This window comes from Lepidochelys kempii, chromosome 6, assembly GCF_965140285.1.
Source record: "Lepidochelys kempii isolate rLepKem1 chromosome 6, rLepKem1.hap1, whole genome shotgun sequence".
In the NCBI taxonomy this organism is placed as follows: Eukaryota; Metazoa; Chordata; order Testudines; family Cheloniidae; genus Lepidochelys; species Lepidochelys kempii.
The window spans coordinates 60,127,021-60,146,888 of record NC_136385.1 but is presented as its reverse complement, the minus strand read 5'-3'; the positions used below and the strand labels follow the sequence as shown (position 1 = coordinate 60,146,888).

General features: G+C 44.5%; 2 protein-coding genes across 33 annotated transcripts in view; one reads left to right on the top strand and one right to left on the bottom strand.

The window, feature by feature from the left end:
* Nucleotides 1-19,868, bottom strand: part of LARGE2 (LARGE xylosyl- and glucuronyltransferase 2) — a 119,939-nt gene that overhangs the window by 20,707 nt on the left and 79,364 nt on the right. For 7 of the 20 annotated variants that reach the window (XM_073348111.2, XM_073348115.2, XM_073348114.2 and 4 more), the window contains 2 exons: nt 11,365-11,513; nt 10,668-10,970 (listed from right to left, as the gene is read on the bottom strand). The exons of 1 other annotated variant lie outside the window; for it this stretch is intronic. In XM_073348111.2, the coding sequence (XP_073204212.1) occupies nt 10,804-10,970; nt 11,365-11,513 (316 nt within the window). In that variant the 3' untranslated portion in view covers nt 10,668-10,803. Of the gene's footprint in view, nt 1-3,913; nt 9,761-10,666; nt 10,971-11,364; nt 11,514-17,680; nt 17,996-19,061; nt 19,727-19,868 lie in introns of those variants that run through there. 12 more of the 20 variants (XM_073348119.2, XM_073348135.2, XR_012159406.2 and 9 more) reach the window with 11 other exon arrangements.
* PHF21A (PHD finger protein 21A) overlaps nt 1-19,868 on the top strand; it is a 260,529-nt gene that overhangs the window by 208,757 nt on the left and 31,904 nt on the right. For 10 of the 13 annotated variants that reach the window (XM_073348143.2, XM_073348152.2, XM_073348141.2 and 7 more), the window contains 4 exons: nt 3,992-4,174; nt 14,659-14,910; nt 17,545-17,631; nt 19,051-19,347. In XM_073348143.2, the coding sequence (XP_073204244.1) occupies nt 3,992-4,174; nt 14,659-14,910; nt 17,545-17,631; nt 19,051-19,347 (819 nt within the window). The remainder of the gene's footprint in view (nt 1-3,991; nt 4,175-14,658; nt 14,911-17,544; nt 17,632-19,050; nt 19,348-19,868) is intronic. The other 3 variants (XM_078853291.1, XM_073348148.2, XM_073348151.2) reach the window with 1 other exon arrangement.

Here is a 19,868-nt window from a genome sequence, read left to right as displayed (position 1 = left end):
GCCAAGGCCCCGCTGGAGTCCAGCCCCACCTCCCATCAAAGCCGCCGCCCCCCTCTCCCCCACAGCCGCTGGCCCACTTCCACAGCTAGCACCCCAGCCCCAAAGGCGCGCTGGGAGAGTGGACAGCGCACGGCCCCATCCTCTCAACCCGGGGGAGCAGGAAGGCAAGCGGTGCGTGGCCCCATCCTCCACAGCTCAGGAGGGCGGGCAGCGTGCAGCCCCAGTCCTGGAGCATGGGAGGGAGGGCAGCACATGGCCAAGCCTCCCCAGCTCCGGAGTGTGGGAAGGCACGGCCCCAGACCCAGAGTACTGGGGGGCTGGATTGGGAGCCAGGAGGACTACTGGAGCTGCAGCGTCACAGCAGGGGGTGGGGTCATGCCTGGTTGTTTGGGGCGGCAACGCCTCCCCCTGCCTATGTGACCCACTGCCCATGGGTTGGATGATGTATAATAGATAAGACCTGAAGCCACACTTTGAATGAGGAGGATAAAAAGAATATTGAGTAACAATACAGTCACTAAGCACAGGTTTCAGAGGAACAGCCGTGTTAGTCTGTATTCGCAAAAAGAAAAGGGGCACACTGTCCATTCTGTACTCTGAATGAGATAGGGGTCTGTGGAAAATATAGTGTGAAATCATTTAATTAGGACCGTCATAATGCATACAAAGACAGGAGCCTGTGATGGGATCTATCAGGCCTTTTTGGTTGCCTGGGTTTTCCTGAAGCAGTGGTGGTCTCAGGCCTAGGCTGTCTCATAGGAAATGAGATAAGACTGACGGCCTGCGTTCTCACACCCAAGAAACAGGTACAGGTTTTCTTGGGATTGACAAGCTGTTACTGAAGGTTCATATCCCATTTTGCAGCTCTTTTGGCAGATCTCATGAAAGCCACTGCAACCAGAGCAATCCAGTGGATAACTGAATGTAACAAGCCCTTTACCAAAATAAAGACTTTCTTCTTCAAGTGATGGTCCCTGTCTGTATTCCGCTGAGGGTTAAGCACATGCACCATATGCCTGGAGCCAAAGCTTTTGAAAGTAGTACTGTTCTGTGGTCTAAGCATGTGCCCTATTCTGCCTCGTCTCACCAGAGGTGATAAACGGTGCGACAGGCTGCCAGCGTCTCCAGTTCCTTCTCAAGGCCACATGATCCAAGTCGGAGCTTCTACTCCTATCATCCTCGTGATGAACTTTCCAAAACTATCGTTAGTGTTGTTTGTAGTTTAAATTTCTTATCTGTTCCTGCATTTATTTTTTGGTTTTTCTTCGATTCTTTCTTTCATACCTGATTTAGAAATTGGGACGCCACTTCGACAGTGTTTCCCCCAACTTTACACCCCCGCCCCCGCTTCCACCTCCGTAATGTGGGGCTGGGTACTGGATTATGCTGAAGACACTGGGTTTCAAAACCTGTCCTTCCTGCCCTCACTAGTTTTCCATCACCAACGAGCACCACCGCTGTTTGTACTGCTTAGGGGAAGCCCATATTGCGTCCAGGTGAAGTATGTGCCTCTCCTGCCCATACTTGGGAGAACCAGAGTCTCCGTTTTAGGAAAGACCTTATGGAGGCTGCCATGGGAGCAGTATTAGATCTTGGATGGGGAACCCCCTTCCCTTGCCCCCCCAGTACATCAGCCTGAATAGGCGAAGCATGCCCCTTCTGCCGCAGGACCTGCATCAGGCTCCGTTGGTACCAGTGCTAAGAACCCCACACTGGGGCTTAGCCATGAACCAAGGAAGGATGCACATAACCATGGCAGTAAGTCTTCCTCCAAGTCTCAGAAGTACTCTGCACCGTCCATGGGTTATGGCTAGGCTGATTGGCAAACTGGGAGCCATGATGGCTAACCCCTCCTTTACTACTTTCCATAAAGACAAGATCTCTTTATGCCTTCACCCCAAGTTCCTACCCGGGGTGGCTTCCCAATTCGACCTCAATTACCTACCTTCTTACTCAAGCCTCGAATGAGAAAAGAAGGCTTCACTCATTCGAAGGGCATTGGCTTTTTACCTTGAGCAGACAAAGCTGTATAGGAAATCCCCTGGGTTTTTCATTGCCATGGTGGAGAGAATGAAAGGGCAAGTCATTTCCACCCAGAGAATCTCCAAGTGGGTCTCGGGGTGCATTATGCACTGCTATCAGTTATCAGGATGATCCCCACCTCGAGGGATTCGGGCCCATTCCATGAGATCACAAGCATCAACTACAGCCGCACTCCACAATGTGCCCTTCACAGATATATGCAAGGCAGCCACATGGAGTTCAGTACACACCTTTTCCACACACTACACTCTAGTGCATGATTCTGCAATGGACTCTTGGTTATTTGTTACTCACCCTCAGTGGAATACCATACGGACCATGGCTTGAAGAAGAAAATGAGATTACTTACCCATAACTGGAGGTTCTTTGAGATGTGTGGTCCCTATTTGTATTGCAAACCTATCTTCCTCCTTCCCTCTGCTGCGGATTCAGCAGCTCTGTGGTAGAGAAGGAACTGGAGACGCCGGTGGCCCAACCATCCCTTTATCACCTCAGGCAAGACCATGGCGCATACACGGACAGCTGAACAGTACTACTTTCAAAAGGTCCGGCTCCGGGCGCATGGTGCATGGGCATAATGCTCAGTGGAATACAGATAGGGACCACACATCTCAAAGAACCTTCAGTTACAGGTAGGTAACCTCATTATCCTATGTCAACTTTCTTCGGTGCCTGGACTACTCATGCTCGTTTTTACTGCAAATTCAAACTTCCCCAGTTGCTTTGGGAACAGTGTTTTCATATAGTTCTCAAGGTGTGGAACATCCAGTATTATACCTAAATTGGAAACTGCAGTGAGGAGAGATTAGATACTCCACCATCAAGCAGGAGTGCTTGGCCATCAGATTGGCTGTAGGGCCTTAACAACATTATCTTTTAGGGGTTCCCCTTGACCTAATAATGGATCATGCATCATTTAAATGGTTGCAGACGATGAAGGACAATAATCCTGGTGTTACTCAGTGGTATTTGGTGCTGCAACAATGTGCCTTTCATGTGCAAAACCAAAGGGGTTCACATCATCAAGGTGCAGTTTCCTTTCCCCAAGATAGTGGGCTTATTGCAGAAGTGGGAGATTGGGCCCTAAAGCTCGTTCTGCAGGGGGAGGTGTGTGATGAGGTCTATCAGGCCTTCTCTGCACCCCTGCTGGAAGTGTCAGTGCCCTGACACTCCCAGCTAAAAGTAAACCTGTTCAGACCAGGCTACCAACAAGATTTAGTCCTCCAGAGGCCGAGATGGGCCTGGAGAAAGTGACCAATCAGGAGCTAGCAGACTAGTTAAGAAGGCTTGCCTGCTTCTTCTGAGGGATCCATGTCTCATCCAGTTCTCAGTGCAGGATGAGACTGGGACAGAGGAGCAATCAGTGCCAACTCTGAGACTCTTAATAAGTCTGTATTGATCATGTGCCAACTGCGATTTTCAGAAGCTTATGAATTGGCCAAATTTTGGTGGTTTTCATAGGGACAGCAAAAAGCCCATCTCTGTCACGAGGGCAACACCCCTGCTAAACTTAAAGCCCCTGTTCCAAAGCATGGAGGCAAGTCACCCATTAGGCGAATGGTAGGGTTGGGAATAAAACCCCTGTCTCATGAGTCCCAATCCAGTGTTCCATCTACTAGACCACGCTGGTTCCCAAATCCTAAAAAAAGAAATCCTGCTGGAACTTCTGAACAAGACTTTTTCAGTAAACACTTTACTCTTTCTTCTTAAGCCGTGTGGGAGAAAAGGATTTATTTTAGGCAGTGGTGGGGTCAGGATTTCTTTTATTTCTAAACATATGACGTATTTCTCTTACCAAAGTGACAATATGAATCCTTTGCGTTTTGCCTCCATAATCCAGTAGAAAAGGTCCTAAAACATTATTCTCTTATTTATTTATTTATTTAATATATATATATGCAACTAAATTCTATAACCATTTCTGTTTGTGTTTCTGTTCATCTGGTAGAAGAGAGTGGTGGAACAGCTGCGGAAGAATCTGATTGTAAAGCAGGAACAGCCAGATAATAAGTTTCAAATACAGCCATTGGTACAGTCAGAAAACAAACTACAAAATCCACAACAGCAACCACTACAACAACTTCAGCAGCAGCAGTCTACTGCACCCTCTCCAAACCTGATTGGATCACAGGTAAAAACACTGGAAGCCTTTCTGTGATATGTAGGGCATGTTGTTTATTTAGGGTGAAATTCATCTCTGTGCAGATGGATGAGCATAAAGGCTAATTTAAGTCCTTGAAACAGAGTTCAAGTGGGACTTAAATGGTGTGTAGGCCTTGTGGTGGCCCTCTGCGCAAATGGATTTGCCCCTTTGTGCACATACAAGTGGGGTTCTGTTCCTGGTCCCTTCTTTTGCTGTCACTTCTAACCAAAGTCAAAATAAATTGCAGTTTATGATTTTTGTTATTTCTGTTAAAAGCAGGTTCAGAACCTCCAAGTTCAGGAATGGAGGAAGTACCACCTTTCTAAAAAGTAAATGTTAACCAGTATTTCTTCTAGTATGCAAGGGCAAGAATTGTAGCCCATAAGGCATCTATACATAGTGAGTCTGAAGAAGCAGTTAAGGTCTGTTATATCAGTATGACTCACCCCATACAGTGGAACAGTTTTCTAGTTCAGTTGCACAGAAGAGCAGAGGTCAAAACACAATGCACTGTAGAGCAGGTCATGTTTACATAGGAGTATGGTAGCATTCACTCTTGGAGTTCCCTGAAGTATACGATTCTTTTTTTTAAACCTTCAAGGTCTACTCTTCATGTAAAACTTATACTTAGAACTAGGTGTTCTGTGATCTCATAAGTCCCAGTTCAATAAAATACTGAAGTACTTGAAGTTAAGTATATGCTTTAGTGTTTTGATGAATCAGAGTAATAGTTCTTCTTCGAGTGCTTGCTCATGTCGATCCTTTCTAGGTGTGCACATGCCCATGTGCACCGTCGTTGGAGATTTTTGCCTTAGCGGTATCCATAGGGTTGGCAGTGGCACACTGGAGTGCCATGTTCATGCATCGGTATATTAGGCACTACTGACCCTGTGCCCTCTCAGTTCCTTCTTACCATCCCTGATAGTTGGTCAGAGCACCTTATCTTGCATTGCAAGAGTGTTAGCAGTTCTTAATAGCCCATTGTCTGTCATCTTTGTATATAGTTCTTAAGTAGTTAGCCATTAAGTTAAATGTTAGTTTAGTTGCTGAAGTCCTCACTGGGACTTTGCCCCAGAGTAGGGCATGCCCCATTCCCCAGGCTTCAAACCGTGTTCGTCATGCAACAGGCCAATGTCTGTTAGTGACCCCCACAGCAGCTGTTTGAAGTGCTTGGGAGAATTCAATATAAAAAACAAGCGTGGGATTTGCAAGAACTTTTGTCTCAAAACCCAGAAGGAGTGGAATATCCGTTTGAAAGCCCTTCTCATGGAGGCTGCACTTCGTCCGGCGTCGGAAGCCTCACAATCGGACTCCGCTTCCAGCACCGCAGCATTGGTGTGGAGCACTCCGCCTGGTACCATTCCCCCTTGGTGGTGCCCGAAAAGCATCTCCATGACCTAGGACCCCAGCCCTGCAACCTCGGTCTCCAGCCAGAAGACCCAGTTCTCCAGCACCATGCCCTCCTTTTACAAGGCATGGAACACTGGAATCGAGGCACTGATCTCCATTCTCTCAGTATCGGCCAGCCTCTCACCAGAGATCACCCTGGCGCAGATCCCTATCACCTAGATGATCTCCCAGGCATCGATCCCCACCAGTGTAGGACCGCTCACCATCGCAGCACTGGTCTCCGCTGTCCCAGTACCGCTCAATGGACAGATGCCGATCCCCATCCTCTCAGCATCGGTCTCCAGCAAGGGTCAGCCAGCAGACACAGGCCTCCAGAGCCCCACCTTGGTCACTGGAAGGTGATTGGTCCGAGTCGGAGCCAGAATTCAGTCCCTCACCAAGGAAGTATGGCTTTCAGTCGGCACCAGAGATCTGCACGACATCTGCGGTGGCGGCATGGCAGCAGGGCCAGTGGCCGGCTTAATGGCCTTATTGGAATCCTTGGGGTATACGAATGATGCCGGTTGCATACTCCCACCACTCCTCCCTAGCCGCCTCGGACAAACGACACCTAGCACCGGGTTCGGAGCACAGTGCAGAATCTGACATGGGGACAGCACAACAGGTGCCAATGCCTAGGGAGCCATCCCCAGAAGGGAAAGGGGAACCCACCCCTCCACCTGCAATGCTCTCATCGTCTTTGTTGCTGCATAAAGCGGTGGCAGGGCCCTCCCAGACTGATAGTCTCCCCCCAACGACTTTAAAGAGCACCACGCTCTCCTTAAGAGTGGGTGACAACTTAAACCTGAAAACTAAGGAGTTGGTGGCAAGTGGGTGACCTTTTCAATGTCATATCTTCCACTGCCTCGGCCCGCATCATGCTGCCAGTCCACCCAAGGGTCCTCGGGATCACTAAGGAGTTGTGGCAGACCTCTTCCATTCTGCCCACTTCCAAAAAGGCAGAAAAGAAGTATTATGTCCCCACAGAGGGGTGTGAATATCTCTGTATGCACCCACCTGCTGGGTTTCTGGTTGTGTCCACAGTCAACAAGAGGGACAGGCAGGGACAGGTGAGCAGCACACCTAAGAATAAAGACTCCAAGAGACTGGACCTTTTTAACAGAAAGATTTATTCGATGGCCAGTCTGCAATTTCAGGTGTCCAACCACCAGGCCCTGTTGGGCAGGTACAGTTTTAATCTGTGGAACTCCCTTGGCAAGTTCGAGGAGGCCCTCCCACAGGACCACACCCAGGAGTTGGCCACAATAGTGGAGGAGGGCAAATCAATGGTGAGGGGCACCCTCGAGATGGCCTAGGACGCAAGGGGCTTGGTGACCAGGGTTGTTCCCTCTGCAGTGGTGATGAGGCGCAGCTCTTGGCTGCAATCCTTGGGTTTATCCGAGGAGATGCAGCCCACTCTCCAGGACCTCCCGTATGAGGGAGCAGGGGCTCTTCTCTGAGCTCATGGGTGCAAGGCTGCATGACCTTAAACTCCCATGCCACCCTCCACTCCCTGGGCCTTCATGCTCCACAGCAGGCTAGGAAGCAGTTCTCTCCTCTTTCTCCTCCTAGGTCCTGGGAGCGTCCCCAGAAGGGCACTTATAGGAGAAAGGACAGAGACAAGGGGTTTAAATGACAATGCCCCTCGTCCTCCCATTCGCTTGCTTAGCCCAGCCCTTCAAGACACCATGGGAGCCAAAGACAGGCATTCTGAGGGTGTGCTCAAGGATTGCACCCCAGTCATATTCCAAGATCCACCCTCCTATTTGTTCCTCAACCGTTGCGGCCCTTCCAGTCAACCTGGTCCCAAATAACCTCGGACCGTTGCATGCTCAACGTAATATCTTCAGGCTACACCCTACAGTTCTTAGCCTCCCCTCCCTCCGTCCCCCTTTGCCGTTCCTCTTCAAGGACCCTTCTCATGAGCAACTCCTCTCCCAGGAGGTAGACCACCTCCTCAAAATGGGGGCAGTAGAGGAGGTCCCTCGGGAAATGCGGGGAAAAGGGTTATACTTCCATTATTTCCTAATCCTGAAGGCAAAAGGGGGCCTGCGACCCATCCTAGACCTGCGACACCTCAACAAGCATCTCAAAAAGTTGAAGTTCCACATGGTTTCCTTGGCCTCCATTATTCCCTCCCTGTATCTAGGAGACTGGTATGCTGCCCTCAACTTAAAGAATGCATATTTCCATATCTCCATCTTCCAAGGACACAGAAAGTTCCTCCGTTTTATGCTGGGCCAGTGCTGTTTTCAGTTCACAGCACTACCCTTTGGTCTTTTTTCAGCCCCGAAAGTGTTTACAAAATGCATGCCATCAGTGGCCATTTACCTAAGGCATTGGGGTATTCAGACTTATCTGTACCTCAATGACTGGTTCATCAAAGGCCAATCCTGGAATCAGGTGCAGCTGCACCTCATTCTGGTTCACTCCACCTGTCATGATCTAGGTCCGTTAATAAACAAGAAAAAAATCAACTTTAGTTCTGGTGCAGCGTATAGAGTTCATTGGAGCAGTCCTCGACTCTACTTGGTCCAGAGCCTTCCTCTCCGGAGCCCGATTCCGAGCCGTCACAGACCTGATCTCATGCATGCGAGGCCACCCTCTCACCATCGCTCAGGTTGTTGGGTCACATGGCAGCCTGTACTTACGTGGTCCGCTACGCATGGATTCGCCTCAGGCCCCTACAGGCTTAGCTGGGGTTGGTCTGTATCCCCAACAGACACAACATAGACCTTGTAGTCTAGGTACCGAACCACATACTGTCATCACTCACATGGTGTTTGAATCTCATATCTGTGTTGGAGGGAGTCCCCTTTGCGTCTCTGGCCCCGTCGGTTACCCTAGTCTACAATGCCTCAGATCTGGGGTTAGGGTGAGCAGACGTCCCGATATTTAGTTGTTTGTCCCGCGTCCCGACCGATGTACGGTCGGGACGCCATTTGTCCTGATATTTTGCTTCGGCGGCACTCTGGCTTTTTTTTTTTTTTTTTTTTTCCCCCTTGGGGCAACAAAAAACCTAGAGCTAGCCCTGGTGGCGGGCTTGAGCCTGTGGCTGCCCCCCCATGTGTCCCGATATTTTGTTCTTGTCATCTTGTCACCCTGTCTGGGGTGGGGAGCCCACATGGAAAATCTCAGCATGCAAGGTTGTTGGTTGAGTAACAATTGCTTCCTACGCATAAATGTCAGAGCTCAGAGTGGTTTGCTTGGCCTGCCAAGCTTTCTTTCCTCATATAAAGGGCAGGTTGGTTCAGATCCTGACAGACAACACCGCCACAATGTTCTATATTGACAAGCAAGGCGGATCCCGATCGTCAGTCCTTTGCCAAGAAGCTCTCAGGCTGTGGAACTTTTGTGTTCAGCATGCCATTCATCCCTTAGCTGCACACCTCCCCGGGGCCAGGGATGCGAATGGTTTGCTCCATTCGGAGGTGGTAAGCGTCACCTTCCAGAGATGGGGGACTCCCCGAGTGGACTTTTTTGCGTCCATTACCCCATTACAGCTGCTGCTCCTCCAGCCGGACCTGCTGTCCCAGAACCATGGCAGTTATCTGCACCCAAACCTCACAGCTCTGTACCTGACAGCTTGGCTGCTGCATGGTTAAATGCGGAGGAGCAAGATGCTCGACTGGTGTCCAACAGGTCGTGTTGTGCAGCAGAAAGCCCTGTACCTGGCCAAATGGGAGCAGTTCACATGCTTGACCTCGAATAAAGGTATTCAGCCTGAGCAAGCCTCACTGCAGTCAATCCTAGACTATCTTCTGTATCTTCACGGCCTGTCTCTTTCGTCCATTAAGGTCCACTTGGCTGCTATTTCAGCCTTCCATCCACCACTCCAGGGCAGGTCGGTTTTCACTCAGGACATGAAGGTCAGGTTCCTCAAGGGCCTGAAGTGCCTCTACCCCACATCCGGGACCCCGTCCCTCCGTGGGACCTGAATAAAGTTTTCCCAGGTTATTGGAAGATGCTGTCATATCTGTCATGATGAATCTCAAGTAGGAGCAGAGACATTATTTTACCTCTGTATTTTGCGTTGGTGTGACCACTGCTGGTTTACTGTGCCCAGTTCTAGTGTCCAGAATTCAAGAAGGATGTTGATAAATTGGAGAGGGTTTAGAGAAGTGCCAGCGAATGGTTGAAGGATTAGAAAACCTGCCTTACAGCGATAGATTCAAGGAGCTCAATCTATTTAATTTAACAAAGAAAGTTAAGGGGTGTCTTGATCACAGTCCTTAAGTGCCCTACATGGAGAACAAATATTTGATAGTGGGCTCTTCAAGACAGCAGAGAAAGTTATAACTTGATACAATGGCTAGAAGTTGAAGCTAGACAAATTCAGACTAGAAATAAGATGTACATTTTTAGCAGTGAGGGTAATTAACCACTGGAACAATTTACTAAGGGTTGTAGTGAATGTTCCATCATTGGCCATTTTTAAATCAAGATTGGATGTTTTTTCTAGAAGCTCTGCTCTAGGAATTATCTTTGGGAAGTTCTATGGTCTTTGTTGCACAGGAAGTGAGACTTTGTTGCACAGGAGGTTATAATGGTCCCTTTTGGGGTTGGATTCTATGAATAAGAACAATGGCACTTGGACAACATCAATAAGCTGAGGGGCAAGGGACACTGCCATTGGAACAGAATGAATGAACAGTGTTGCATCCTAAAAACTATTCTAATCTCAGTTACACTGATATAAATCTGGAGAACCTCTGCTCGCTACCAATCACACTCTGCCATGTTTCTACTGACTAACAAAACGTGCCTTCTCTCCTAAAAGAGAAAAGCCTCTGTACCTACTAGGAAAAGTAAAATATTTGCCTCTTTTTAAAGTTTCCTGATTTTTTAAAGTTTTGTAACTAACATATCTTCCAAGGCACTTAGCAGAATGAATTTTTTAGGTGAAAGTTCAATTGCAATTCAAGTTAGGATTAGAGGTAAATATACTGCCCTAATGGTAACGTTTTACTATAATCCAATATCGTATGATTTGTAAAAAGCAGCAAACCTGTTTTTAAAAAATCACATTGCTATGGATGTGAAATTTTATGGTCTTATTGCTGATGTTACATCAGTATTAATACATAAACTGAAATATAGAAATATTCACATAGAAATATTCCATCTTTAGCTGCCAAAAAATAATTAACATGCAGCAACGTGACAGAGGGAAATTCATTATCTGGGCTCTGCTGATTAGAGGTTTGCTTTCGTTATATACGATCTCACTAGAAGCCCTTGATAGAGTCATGTCTTGTATTACATGATTGATTACATTTTTCTTTAAAATGTATGTGGGTGAATGTAGTATTAATGAAAATGATCCTCTTACTGTTATATCTCACTGGAACACTTTGTTCAATGCCACTCCACAACAGGAAGGAGGTCGCTTGTACTGGAGAGAGTAAAGCAGAGGTCAATAAAGAAACTCATGAATCGAAGATATAAAGAAAGGTTAAGGGAGTTATTCTTATTTTTGTGATACAGAAGACAGTGTTATAAATGGGATTGATAAAATTTATAAAGGGTCAAATTCACTGCTCGTGAAAATAGTTCACATGTGTGGGGTTCAAAAACTAGAGTATATCATCCAAACAGTAGGAAATTGGAAGAATACTGGTAATTAAGGCAAAATAAATTCCCAAATAATGTAATAAATATACTGAAAAAGTTACCTTGGAAAACAATTGAAATTACACATGGATTTATTTTTTAAGGAGGGGAAAGAATGGTGAAATTAAAATAAGCTGACATAAAGCAGGCATGTTAGCACCAGAAAAAAGTGTCACCTGATACCTGGCCCAACATTTCTTCTGTTCTAGGGCATAGTAGCACTTGCATCAGAGAGATGCAGGCCATGGTTCTCATTTTGTACTGGGAACATCTGATCATTCCACCAAGAAGTCTGGAAAGATGCAGTGACATCAGTATAGTAGATCTGATGAAAAAGAAAGCAAGTTCATTCACCAGTTCCTTTAGCTGCCATTTGTCTTCATTTTTTTAAAAATGTATATTTTGATCTGGCATCATGTGGAAATAGTTGCCTTGTTCTCTTCTGTGTGATTATTTCTCCTTTCCCATCTCTCCTTAACAAACATTTCAGTAAACAGTAAAATTTAAAGGAAAATATTGCAGGGGTAGTCTCTTTAGCCCAGATTTTTAAAGGTACTTAAGCATTGCTTTGCTCAGTGTTGCAAAGCCTAACTGATTTAGAAGCCTAAATCTCATTTTCTAATGGGATTTAGGCACTTAGGAGACAAACTCCTATTTAACGTCAATGGGTTTTTCATAGATTCATAGATTCATAGATATTTAGGTCAGAAGGGACCATTATGATCATCTAGTCTGACCTCCTGCACAATGCAGGCCACAGAATTTCACCCACCACTCCTAAAAAAGACCTCACACCTATATCTGTGCTATTGAAGTCCTCAAATTGTAGTTTGAAGACCTCAAGGAGCAGAGAATCCTCCAGCAAGTGACCCGTGCCCCATGCTACAGAGGAAGGCGAAAAACCTCCAGGGCCTTCCAATCTGCCCTGGAGGAAAATTCCTTCCCGACCCCAAATATGGCGATCAGCTAAACCCTGAGCATATGGGCAAGATTCATCAGCCAGATACTACAGAAAATTCTTTCCCGGGTAACTTGGATCTTACCCCATCTAAAAACCCATCACAGGCCATTGGGCCTATTTACCATGAATATTTAATTACCAAAACCATGTTATCCCATCATACCATCTCCTCCATAAACTTATCGAGTTTAATCTTAAAGCAAGATAGATCTTTTGCCCCCACTACTTCCCTCGGAAGGCTATTCCAAAACTTCACTCCTCTGATGGTTAGAAACCTTCGTCTAATTTCTAATCTAAATTTCCTAGTGGCCAGTTTATATCCATTTGTTCTTGTGTCCACATTGGTATTGAGTTTAAATAATTCCTCTCCCTCTCTGGTATTTATCCCTCTGATATATTTATAGAGAGCAATCATATCTCCCCTCAACCTTCTTTTAGTTAGGCTAAACAAGCCAAGCTCCCTGAGTCTCCTTTCATAAGACAAGTTTTCCATTCCTCGGATCATCCTAGTAGCCCTTCTCTGTACCTGTTCCAGTTTGAATTCATCCTTCTTAAACATGGGAGACCAGAACTGCACACAGTATTCCAGGTGAGGTCTCACCAGTGCCTTATATAACGGTACTAAAACCTCCTTATTCCTACTGGAAATACCTCTCCTGATGCATCCCAAGACGACATTAGCTTTTTTCACAGCCATATCACATTGGCAGCTCATAGTCAACCTATGATCAACCAATACTCCAAGGTCCTTTTCCTCCTCCGTTACTTCTAGTTGATGCGTCCCTAGCTTATAACTAAAATTCTTGTTATTAATCCCTAAATGCATGACCTTACACTTCTCACTATTAAATTTCATCCTATTCCTATTACTCCAGTTTACAAGGTCATCCAGATCCTCCTGTAGGGTATCCCTGTCCTTCTCTAAATTAGCAATACCTCCCAGCTTTGTATCATCTGCAAACTTTATTAGCACACTCCCACTTTTTGTGCCCAGGTCAGTAATAAAAAGATTAAATAAGATTGGTCCCAAAACTGATCCTTGAGGAACTCCACTGGTAACCTCCCTCCAACTTGACAGTTCACCTTTCAGTAGGACCCGTTGTAGTCTCCCCTTTAACCAATTCCCTATCCACCTTTCAATTTTCCTATTGATGCCCATCTTATCCAATTTAACTAATAATTCCCCATGTGGCACAGTATCAAACGCCTTACTAAAATCTAAATAAATTAGATCCACTGCGTTTCCTTTATCTAAAAAATCTGTTACTCTCTCAAAGAAGGAAATCAGGTTGGTTTGGCACGATCTACCTTTTGTAAAACCATGTTGTATTTTGTCCCATTTACCATTGATTGTAGATAATGCCTAAATTACTTTTGAAAATGAGATGTAGGTTCCTAAACCAGTTAGGTGTTACAGCTGTAAGCACAGTAATACCTATATATATTTAAAAATCTAGGCCTTAACCTATTAATCTTGAGAATTGATATTTGCAGCTGTAGTAGATTTAGGCATTTCATATTTGTGCTGGGACTAGAGGCTCCAAAATTGCTGTCTTCAGGTCAGGCCAAGAGAAATCACATTGTACAGCAATGTAGGACAAGGAAAATTCCAGTATGAACAACTGAAATTTAATTGGTTACTGCCTGTTGGACAAACTAAAAGTCAACACTTAAAACTCTAGGATATATCCAGCCTGAGGCTGAAACTAAAAACTGGCTGCCTCCTATATCAGTTTCCTTGTAACACAGAAATAGTGATGGAGGATTTTTCCACCAAGCTTATTATTTTTCTAGTTAGCCGCAGTTAGCTAGTTGGCCTCCTGCTCTTCTCAGGAAAGGGAAGACTCCAGATTGCTAAATTACTGTACATATAACTAAAAACAAAAAAATGGATATCCAAAATTGAGGTCTAGCTTTGTCCTTAAAGATGTCAATGTTGAAATGTTTCCTCCTCCTTCCTCTAATAAAATGATCATTTTGGATAACTAAATTATCTGAAAAATAGAAAACTTTCCTCTAAAGGTTTGGATCTCTGCTGATGAGAGAGATGCTGGGACTGTATCTTTACTAGATGTGCTCCATAAATTTTCACATTTAAAGGGTTGAAACTGAAACTGACACTCATGACAATATTCATGTGGCAATAATACAAAGCTAAAAAATGTAAGAGAAGTAGGTGCTATGCCTCTACTAACACCTGATTAATCTCACAATGTGTTTTCCCATTGTACATGCATACTATATTTGCATTGTTCACAATACTTTCTGTATGATTGAAAGTTTTAGTAAAGATTTATCTCAGGACTTTGTCAGATTAAGAATTTTTTCCATTTCTCCAGTTTTTGTAGGCATAGGGTAAAGTGTGTGTATATACAGAGCAGACAGAATCAATGCTTTTTTTCTCTCATTTTTACCTATAATTTCTGACTGACTGAGCTCAAGTATAAGCAACATCCTGTCCAATATGTAGTGTTCTAGACACTTAAGCTGTGTTTTCTGTTTCCCTTAGAAAACTGTGACTACAACTTCTATGATCACCACTAAGACACTACCTCTCGTCTTGAAAGCAGCAACTGCAACCATGCCTGCCTCTGTTGTGGGTCAAAGACCTACCATTGCCATGGTTACTGCAATCAACAGTCAGAAAGCGGTCCTCAGCACCGATGCACAGAATACACCAGTCAACCTCCAGACAACAAATAAAGTTACTGGTCCAGGAGCAGAGGCAGTCCAAATAATGGCAAAAAACACAGTTACTTTGGTAAGCCAGAAGAAATAGTCTGTGTGTGTGAATGTGGGACTGTGGGCACCTGTTGAGCTGTGTGTATTTACCAAGGGGGACTACTTAAAATACTACTTATAAACAGGCTGGTTTTGCCCCACAGAAGGAAAAATGAACTCTTACACATAGGAACATGCAATACCTCATTGATATTGTGAGGTTTAATTAGTTGAAATGCTTTGAGAGCCTAAGGGAAAAATATTTATTATTTATGTATGTTAATATTTTTATTGAATTAAGTCATTAGTGTAGTCATTCTGTGTAAAGCTTGCCCTAGAAGCTGGGTCTTTGGAAAGATACTGTTACTAGTATGAAGTTCTTGTTACCTCATCTGCAGAGCTCTGCTGTGAAAAAATATTGTTCTGTAGTTCTGGTTTTGGAAGCTTTGTGAACTTTATTTATTTGGTTGGTATAGATCCTCATCTTATCTAATGTGTCAAACTTCTCTTGTTTTCTTCGCTCACTGAATTTACATAGGGTTAGGATACACCTCCCATCCTATCAGGTCTTCATTTACCATATCCTCTTACCAGGATCCAACCATCATAAGCCCACATTTTGGAAAGTGTCTCACTTTTAATTATATCAGACTTTCAGAGAGTGCTTAGCAGCTGCTGTGTAACTGATCAGCTGCACAGAATTTTGTTTAAAAATGTAAACAATAGCAATGTGGGCATTTGGGTTTCTGCGACTAGAGACCAGGCAATTGAACAGAGCCATTACAGGGAAGTTTTACTTTGTGGCTAAAGGCTGATCCAGGGCTTCATCAACAGTCAGGCCAATTTATATCGTAAATTTTCCTTTATAAGATAATACAGCTTTGATGGATGTAAATAGCCAGTGTTTTGCTTCTGAATGAGGCAGATAGTTGTATTTGTGGTGGAGAAACCTCTTTAGGTGGAGTCTTTTTCCACCATCCCCACTGTTGTGATTATCTCCCAGAAGGATTGATAAATATCTGCTCAGGCTTAGTCCTTGCTGAATAACTTACCTGGTCCACAGAGTTGACCCTTCTTTTAATTATCACTAATGATTAAGGCTACAATTTAGTCATGGGTATTTTTAGTAAAAGTCACGGACAGGTCACGGGCAATAAACAAGAAGTCACTGCCAGTGACCTGTCCATGACTTTTACTAAAAATACTCCTAACTAAATCTTAGGTGCTGGGGGATGGACGGCGCTCCAGTGGATGCTGCCGCTCTGGGGGGAACATGCTCTGGCGGTCGCTGCAGCTCCTGGGGTGGGGGAAGTGCAGCCCTGAGTCTCACTGCCGCCACCCCCATTGCTTCTCTGGGCAGGGGATGGCCCATGGCCACACCACTGCTGCTCCGGGTTGGGGGCGGCCTAGGATCCCACCGCCGCACCTCTGGGGGAAGGGGGGTGGCGGTGGTGGCAGCTTGAGGCCCCACTGCTGCTGTTGCTCAGGGCGGGGGTGGCCTGGAGCACTGGTGCTGCTGCTGTGGGGTGGCCCAGGGCACTGCTGCTGCTCCCAGACTGCTGCTCCAGGGCAGCGCCTGGGACCAGCTGCCTGGAACCACAGTAGCAGCTGCCAGGGTGGCCTGCCCCAGGGCCACCGGAGCATCAGCCAATGCGGGTGGCCCCGGGGCCATCCCAGCTGTTCAGGTGGCCCTGGGGTCAGCCACCCCACCCACTGCCGAAGTCACAGATGTCCCAGAAAGTAACAGAATCTGTGACTTCCGTGACCTCCATGAAAGACTCGTAGGTTTACTAATTGTATGTGTTTCTATAGTGTTTCTATCAAGGATCTCAAAACATTTTCCCATATAATTAAGACTTACAGCATGCTGGTGAAGTATTAGTATTGCTATTTTACATCGTTGAACAGAGCTACAGAGAAGAAAGAGCCAACATTTTCAAGTGTAAACTAAATTTGCGTGTCTCAATTTTGGGTGCTCCACTGAAGATAACTAGGATCAACTTTTCAGAGTGTTGGGCCACAGTAGCTTCCACTGATTTCAGTTAGAGTTGGAAGTGCTTAGCTTAGCCCCTCTAAAAATCACAGCTGAGGTGCCTCAAGCTGTATATTCAAAATTAAAAGCCACTTTTGAAAATTCAGGCCAAAGTTATTAATTCAGGGTCAAGTACTGTGTCATTTACAATGCTAGAAATAGAAGATGGGTTCTGGCTCCCAGACCTTGTTCTAACTACTAGAGACATTGCATATCATTCCACATGAGAAGACAGAAGTGCTTTTACCATGTGAAGGTCTATCTGGTGGGGTAGCCAAATCTGGTTTTACTTTCTATCTTTTGTGAAGGCAGTTTTGACTTGTAAAACAATTGTGAAAGTTCATTACCTTCAAATGAAATGTTTTAGAGGCAGAGCCTAGTATTACATACTTTTAGATGAAACAAAGGGATGGTTAGCTTCAATTTGCAATACAGGATGTTCAGGAACCAAAGTGTAAGGCCAGCTCTTTCTTTAATGTAATTCTAAAACAGAAACTGTTGCTGTGGGAATTTATTTACAGTGGGGGAAACCAGCCTAAACTGAGGAGCATCAGGACTGAAAATACTATCAGTGTGCTTGGTTTTGATGAATTCCTTCAAAGCTATTTTCCTCTTGTTGAACTCTCTCTAATGTTTGTATAGCAGGTTCAGGCTACACCTCAGCCCATCAAAGTGCCACAGTTCATCCCTCCTCCCAGACTCACTCCTCGTCCAAATTTTCTTCCACAGGTGAGTGTACCAAGAACAAGAAAGATAGGAGGGAAGTTGGCCATAAGTAAATAAGGGATGTTTTCTTTTCATTTCTTACCTTCAAGATGTGTGAAATGAAACTACTGAAAGTGTAGGAGCAGAATCAGACTGTCACCGAAGGCTGCAAAATCTCTGCAATCATCATTGCTCAGTATTCAAGAGCAGGAGAAGAGAAATAGCTGAAGTCTTTTCTGCAGCTTCCATTCTTTATACCATTTGCAGCTGAGCAATACAGCTTTACATTGTTTTACTTTGCACTGTTTTTAGAAAAGACGCTGGTTGCTTCTTTGCATTTTTTGATGAAGCTTCTTAGAGAAGGAGCAAGGGGGTATAACTGGGAGTACTGGGATGAAATTAAGAAAGGAAAAATTTAGGCTGATGATCAGAACAAGACATTGGGACAGTAAAATCTGTTAATCTGTGACATAGTTTCCAGGCATAAATGAAGGCTACACCCTGTAATTTGAGACATTAAAGGTAAAATGGATAAGATACCAGAAAATATATGATGGGAAACAATCTTTTATCGGTAGGGAGATAGATTAGATGACCTAATGGATTTTGTTTCTACTTGTGTTTTCTGTAACTATGAGATATTTGTATAATGGGGAATATGCCAGGTATGTATAGCTAAAGATAATGATGGTACAGGCCCAGAAAATATGTTGGATCCCCCTGAATTTTGTAGAGATGTTTCCTGGCTTCATACCTATGGATATCTTCTCAAATATTATGCTTTATCATAGCATCAGAGAAAGAAAAGAGCAAGTGGCAATATGGCTGTATTTACCAGTAGAGGCTTTGATATTTTCAATGAGGGGACAGTTTGTTCATAGTTTAGCAGAACCAATTTCCTGGTGTAAAAGGTTGCACAATGTATCTGCATAATGCATGAAGTCAACATAGGCCATGGTGACTTATTGGACATCTCTGAAGACTTTCTTTTAGCTCTTGGGTCAGCTGTTTAGATATTGATCTCTTGGCCAATGTAAAAAGTGCTACAATATTGAAAGCTGTGTAAAGCTTTTGAAACATACTTTCAAAATCGATTGCCTAAGTTGCTCCTGCAAATACTGCATGGGCATCTGTTGTCCTCACAAAACCAAAAAGTAGATTTGTACATACAAAACAGTTAAACATGCAAATAAGTATTTGGGCATGCAAATGTGTGCAGTGTGTGCAAGTGTTATGGATGGGTTTTATGCAAGCAGATTGAAAATGTGGTTCTTTATTGTCATTGCACATTTATGACACTATTATAAAAATGTGTTCTGTAAGAAATGATAGATAGTTCTGCAGAATTTAGACAAGCTGAATCAAAAGATTTAAAACAGAGAAATATATTCAATAAATTCATTTTAAATATATTTCTATGTGTCTGGGTTTTTTTCCTTGTAGGTTCGACCCAAACCAGTTGCCCAGAATAACATTCCTATTGCCCCAGCACCACCTCCGATGCTTGCAGCTCCTCAGCTTATTCAAAGGCCTGTGATGCTGACAACAAAGTTCACACCCAGCTCTTTACCCACCTCACAGAACTCCATACACCCAGTTCGTGTTGTTAATGGGCAGACAGCAACCATAGCCAAAACTTTCCCTATGGCACAGCTCACCAGCATTGTGATAGCAGCCCCAGGTACCAGGCTCGCTGGACCTCAGACTCTACAGATCAGCAAACCAAACCTTGAAAAACAGGTACAGTTGGGCAATGCGTCGACTAAATGCTTCAGTTCTACTTTTGTGGGTTAATGCTGCCAAGATGGAGAGGAATAACAACCATGGGGGGAATTTTCAATGGAGAATGAAATATCAGAGTCCCACTAATAGTGACCTAATATTAATAATATAATGACTTTGGAGACTGTATTAAAAGAGACAACTCCAGTTCATAGGACGGAAAGTTTGGTGTTCTTTCAAAGGTCCGTCGGAATCATTACTGTTCTTTAGTAATTTGGTGCTCCCCCTACTGGATCAGCAGCAAATGTTCATCTGAGGTGTGCTGATATCTCTGATGATGCTGACACACAGACAATATTAGGTCACAGTAAACCAAAAGCCATGTTCATGTCCGGTCCTTTAGAAACACAGGAACAAAATATTTGTTTATTTCTAAACTTCTTTAAATTATAAACAATGGAGAGTAGAGGAATAATAACTATTCAAAATATTTAACAAGGCCTGTTTAGTAAGAGAATCCGGCCGCATTTGCTTTGATG